The 6,000-nt window shown below is 32.2% G+C and overlaps 2 protein-coding genes across 2 annotated transcripts; one reads left to right on the top strand and one right to left on the bottom strand.

Moving 5' to 3' along the window:
* Positions 1 to 2,056: 2,056 nt before the first annotated feature.
* LOC122275112 (TPD1 protein homolog 1) lies at positions 2,057 to 2,680 on the top strand. The gene has a single exon (XM_043084065.1). The coding sequence runs from the start codon at positions 2,157 to 2,159 to the stop codon at positions 2,478 to 2,480; it is 324 nt and encodes a 107-aa protein (XP_042939999.1). The 5' UTR covers positions 2,057 to 2,156; the 3' UTR covers positions 2,481 to 2,680.
* Positions 2,681 to 2,880: 200 nt separating this feature from the next.
* Positions 2,881 to 3,856, bottom strand: LOC122275111. Its single transcript, XM_043084064.1, has one exon. The coding sequence runs from the start codon at positions 3,687 to 3,689 to the stop codon at positions 3,054 to 3,056; it is 636 nt and encodes a 211-aa protein (XP_042939998.1). The 5' UTR covers positions 3,690 to 3,856; the 3' UTR covers positions 2,881 to 3,053.
* Positions 3,857 to 6,000: the final 2,144 nt, after the last annotated feature.

Here is a 6,000-nt window from a genome sequence, read left to right as displayed (position 1 = left end):
GTTTGACCAAAAAATATAAGAAAGATATTATTTGAACAAGATTTTTAATTAGTACTCAATGATATTTACGAACATATATTTATGTTGCGTTGTATTATATTTGGTGCATGCCCTTTTGGCCTTTTCGGCCTTATCATTTCATTGAACCAAAAAAAAGAAAAGAAACCAGTACTAGTCTTCATATATCTTATAATATGAAATAAAGATACGACTGAATGATAAAATAACATATTTAAATTAAAGAAAAAGTGCATTGAGAATAAAATTTTCACATGTCCGATCCTCCTTCGAATGCTTCGACATTGTTAATGTCAGAGCATGCAGCTCTAGTCAGTCGTAGCTTAAAGGCAAAACTTGCTCTACTTAAACGATCGGAGGCTAGATTGCTGTTTGTGTGTGTGCGCCTGTTTGTTCAAAACTTGAAATGGCAGAGTGTTTATACAATGCAGTACTATTTTACACGGAACATGTTGGTGAAGACGTTGGCATTAGATTGCTGGTCTTTCCCAAGAAGAATAGCACTACCTTTAGTCGGAAGCTACTCCAATCACCTGGTAAGGGCAACTCTCCACCAAGCTCCTCAGATCAGTCATTAATTTCACTGACTGAAAGCCTTTCTTTCTCTTTCACGGGTGGCTAATACCTGTAGACCCGGGACGAAGCCAATCCTTGAGACATACAGGCTGACTCATGACTAGTTTACAAGAAAAACGTGAATTTATTATCAGAATTTATGACAATTATTTTACATGAGAATAACTATTTTTAATAACAATAGACTTATTTTAACAATAATAAATAACCACATGAAATAAGTATAAGAGCGGTTTCATTACATAAAATCAAATTATCTCATTTTATTTTATATCATATAATCATTACAATTTTTAGATATGTAATCATTATTTAATTGTGGTTGATACTATTCACTTGTCCATAATATATTCTTGATTAGTCTCTCTTTCTCTCTCAATTTATTCTCATCTCTCTTTATAAAGAATATTTTTGATCATCACATATAATGAGGCAAAACTAAACCATGCAGTTATTAATTAAAAGTATTATTATATACTATATATATATCCTATTCGATTTTATTTTATATATTTGTGTCGTACTGTTGATGCTTAGCTGTTTAGCCTGTTTATTAATTTTTCTTCTCTTGAGGAAACAAGAGTTGATTCAATATTTAAGGATAGTATTAATTATTTTCGTAAGGTACAAATAAATATATAAAATTAATAGAATAAGAAAATAGCATATAGCGTTTTTTATTGATTAAATATGTATATTTATTACATGTCTATGAATTCTTTAAAGTTGCATCGGTGCGTTAATTCAGTTTTTTAGTACTCTCTTTTAATTTCTTTTTAATTTTTTGGGAGTGTTTTAAATTCTTTTTATAGTTAAAGGGTAAATGTAGTCTTTTAAAAATAAAATTAATAATAAGAAATATTATTTAAATTATGCAAAGAAATAATTTGTAATTAGATGTAGATCAATATACTTAAAAATCCATTAACTAAAATAGATAAAATAATCTTGAATAACCACTTCAAATAAATATATCTGTAATCTATACAAGGGTCTTGTTAGAGCCATCGAGAATGGCTATGAAGGATTCTTAATAAAGGTAAAGTTACACTTATATCTTTATATTTAAAATTATTATATTTAAAATTAATATATCATGACGGGTTAACTCGTTATCAATCTGTTAAACAATTATGTCTTAATGGATCAATCCGTTTTAATCCAAACCGTTAAAGACTAAATCATAATTTGTTATTATCGTGTTATATTCATATTAGATTAATACATTATGTAACGTACTGCCACCTTAATTCGTATCGTATTATAAGTGCAATGCAATGCTCTCAAAGCCAGAAGTCCACCTGGGCTTAGCATTTCTGTAATTTTTTTATTTTAAGCCCGGAGTCCATTAGGCAACCTACATATCCATGGTCCGTAAGTTTGAAGGGCCTTTTAAGAGTCGAACTGTCGAAGTTTAACTTCTCATGGGTCTAGAAAGCATCCTTCGGGACGTTGTAGCAATCCTAAAGCATAACATTAGCCTTCATCTAAATCCTTGAGCTGAGCATGGTGGGAATGTGAAGTTGACTAATTAATTAACTTTGGCTGCAGATGGAGGTGACATGAACCGGATCGGCACAGCATGCTCCAAGGATGACATTGCCATATTTCAAGGCCAAACAGCCCCACTTCCCGATGGAATCCCAGGCTACACTGTTCAGATTCTGAATGTATGCGCCTCTGGTTGTGGCATTTCCAACATTCACGTCAGTTGTGGGTGGTTCAGCTCGGCCAGGTTGATAAATCCTCTAGTTTTCAGGCGAATTTATTACGACGATTGTCTTGTCAACGGCGGGGAGGCTCTTGGTCCTGGAGAAAGCCTCTCCTTCCAGTATGCCAATAGTTTCCGTTACCCTCTCTCAGTTTCATCCGTTACCTGTCGCTGAAGCACACAAGGCTGGCCGCCATGATAACTATTTTGTTTTCTATGATAAATATTGTGCTATGTGAATGGGAAAAGAAAAAGGAGTCGGACTCCGATGGACCTTGGTTCTATTTTTGTTGATGCTGTAGTTATCTTTCTGTCCTCTAATTATGTCATTCAAGGAAAGACGACTCGAGTGAAAGGCCTTGATTATTACCTGAATTCTCTCTTAACAGTTAACGCATTCGTCCGTTTTCAACTCAGATAAGGCATTTATTTGGAGAGCATTAAACAAGTTATAAATGCTATATTTTAACTTGTTTTTATATTTCTATTTCTCGATGCTTGATAGTTGATACCCAACTTGGGAAGAGTTTTTTCTTCCGAAGGCATTGCTCCCTGTGGCTGAGTTGGCTCAAGGGTTGAAGAATGCAATATAATTAATTTAAGAAAACTTGGAAAGGTTTAAACTTTAAACATGAAAATTGAAATGAACAGCTCCATTTCCCACCATTTGCTTCTGCTGAGGGAACAAACAAAAGGAAACATAGCATACTCAAGGCAAAGAAACATTTTGAGGTACAAAACTTACAATCTAATATCCATAATCATAAGTGAAATCAGAAACACCAACCATGGCAGAAAGCACTTGAGAAACAATGAAAATACCTCCCGCGAAGATGGTTATAACGAGAATTGCAGATATGGGGTTCTTAAGCAACTCCACTATGGGTAGGAAGATCGTGTAAATAGCTCCTGTACTGACTGTGAGAGCGTAAAGAGCATATCTTCTGACATTGTCCCAAAACTCTTCCATCAGAGGCCCCTCTGGACCAAGAGCCAACGCCATCTGGTCATCCATTCCCACAAGAAACAGCACCAATCCGAAAGAAACAGCTCCTACTATCACGAACCTTGAATACCGATTTGGAGAAACTTTTAGAGGTTCCTGATCCTTGGAGGGAATTTGGCATTTTGGCACGAGTTCTAAGATTAGGGGCTTGTTTTTCTGATTGGATTTTGTATGGTGAAGTATCGTTTGTCTTGGGATGGTTCTAATTTTTGAAGGTAGGGTTGCTGTGGGAGAATTGATGGAGTGTTTCAGGGATGTTGTGGTTTTGATGGGAACGAGAGATGGAGGATGTGAAGATGAATTGGTGAAACTGGAGCAATAAGGCAGGTAGAACTGGGATCTCAGAAAAATTGTCTTCATTTCCTTGAGTTGTAGCATATCAAAACCATAGAAGTGGTAAAGTTATGTGAATCATGGGTAAGAAGCCGTACATGATGCCACCTTATCTTTTATTGCAGAGGTGAAGCTTGAAGGAAGTTCATTTGCGGTGAGGAAAAGACCACGTTTCCACCCATAGATCTCCCAAAATAAGATGAGTTTCGTTCCAAGAAAAGACTTCACCAACTGGCTGAAAAATGGACAATTGTAGCCTATTTGTCTTAGTTTATGCAATATTTATAATTTAAAGTCAATGACTAACAAAAATTTCTTCGCCCTTAATCAATAACCGCAGTTTATCTAAAATGACTTCTTAAATTATTAGGCTAAGAAGGTGACCCAACTTAAGGATTTACAGAAAAAATACAGATATATGAAGTGGATATGTAGACAGCGACCCAATTCATGTGTTGTTTGCTCTGATATGGTTTGACTTTCTAATTATATTTCTTAATATTAATTAGAAAAAAACCATATATATAAAGATTATTATGTGAATCGAAAACTCAAACATTATTGTAAATATAAACTCATAACTACGTTGGTTTTTTTTTTTTTTTTGAAATTTTGATTTTTTATAATTATAGGAAAAATGTTAAGTTATTTACATTGGTGTTGTGAAATATAATGTTATTTTAGGAAGAATATAAGATTGCAATAAACTATGGACAGAACGATTTTATTTATTTATTTTTAAATTCATATATATTATGACTCTTAATTTTGACGGATGAATGCCATTTACATTAAGAAAAGTTTTGGGGTTAATTACAAATTCAAAAGCCAAAGCAAACAACATAAAAACATTTTCTATGCCTATCTATGCAAACCATATATACTTTCTATACAATATTTCAAATTCAAACATGTCTAAAAAAAGTTTTATTACGCACAAATAAAGTTGCATACTAATCTGCGTATCAATACTGATTTCTTCATATTTAAAATTTAAATTAGCATTGTTTTTAATAAAATTTACTTTTTGACCAATTATATTAAATTAATGTATAAATTAATATATAATTATGCTTAGAATTAAATTTTTCCGTCTAAAAAACCAATCACCAAGAGTACCTTGAGGTAGCATATAGGAAGTAGACCCCATTTGCCCTATTACCTTGTAAAGAGTCGGCTACACCATTTCCTTTCCTAAATACATGACATGTAGCACCTAGCAACTTATAGAGTTCTACCACTTTCTTTTTTTTTTTTTTTTTTTTTTTTTTTTTTTTTTTTTTTTTTTTATCTTCTTTTTTTGTAATTCTTCCATGGTGAAGAGGAAGAGGAAGAGTTTCAAAACCAATTTGCAGGCAAGATAACATTGGTCTCAATATATAGCAACCTCAAACAATTTGCCAAAACAATGACAATACAACAACCTAGCAGGGGAGGAGTGGGACTTGGTGTCTGGGGGGTAATTGACAAAGTGTGTGGTATGTGTGAGTATAAATAATATGTGTTTTTTGCACGTGACTATATAAAAAACAATAATCATACGTTATAAAATTGTATACAAAAAATATATGTCTACAAATCATTTTATTAGATAATTTTCTTTAAAATTTTCATAGTTTGCTAGAGACTATTACAAAAAGAAAAAAAAATGAAATATCAATTTAGGATTTTTCCTTCAAATTAAACTCGACGATAATCTTTCATGAAATAAAATTCATCTATTATTATTTATGAATTGAAATTTTTGACATTTTCTTTCTTAATATAAACTAGCAAATGATTTGTAAAAAACTCATCTTCCATTCGAGTACACAATCTAGATTTTATAAGTTTCATGGCATAAAATGCAATCTAGCAAATTTTCAATATCGGATGATTTAGACCCAATGTGATAGAGAATGAAGAGCCAGACTGCCAGTCCTTTGAATGAAGTGTTTATGTGCAAAAGGAAAAATATAGAGTTTTGAGTTCAACGCAGCATATTTGAGTACTCTGTGTTCTGTTCAAGGTCTCGTTTTCAGCACTACAGGCTGCAGCAGTAGATTTTTCAAACTCATTTTCAAAGTTTATTGATAAGTTGAAGATTTGTGTGTCAGTTAGGTAAAAAGTTAAAGTGAAACTAGGTAAGTATTGAGATTTAAAGTGATAATTTCAATAAAAGTTTTAGAGGCTTGAATATTTAGAGGTAATTTTATTTTTAGTTTTTTTAATCTGGGGGCAAATTTAATTATATATATAAAAAAATTATATATATTTATATACTATATGAATTTTTTGAAAAAATTACCCCAAACTTACATGTAGTGCATAACTCATGATATGTCAACAATGGCAATACAACACCATTTCAAATGCT

Source organism: Carya illinoinensis, chromosome 9 (genome assembly GCF_018687715.1).
Source record: "Carya illinoinensis cultivar Pawnee chromosome 9, C.illinoinensisPawnee_v1, whole genome shotgun sequence".
Taxonomy (NCBI): domain Eukaryota; kingdom Viridiplantae; phylum Streptophyta; class Magnoliopsida; order Fagales; family Juglandaceae; genus Carya; species Carya illinoinensis.
Note: the sequence above shows the minus strand (reverse complement) of the source record. Positions and strands in the feature narration are given on the sequence as shown.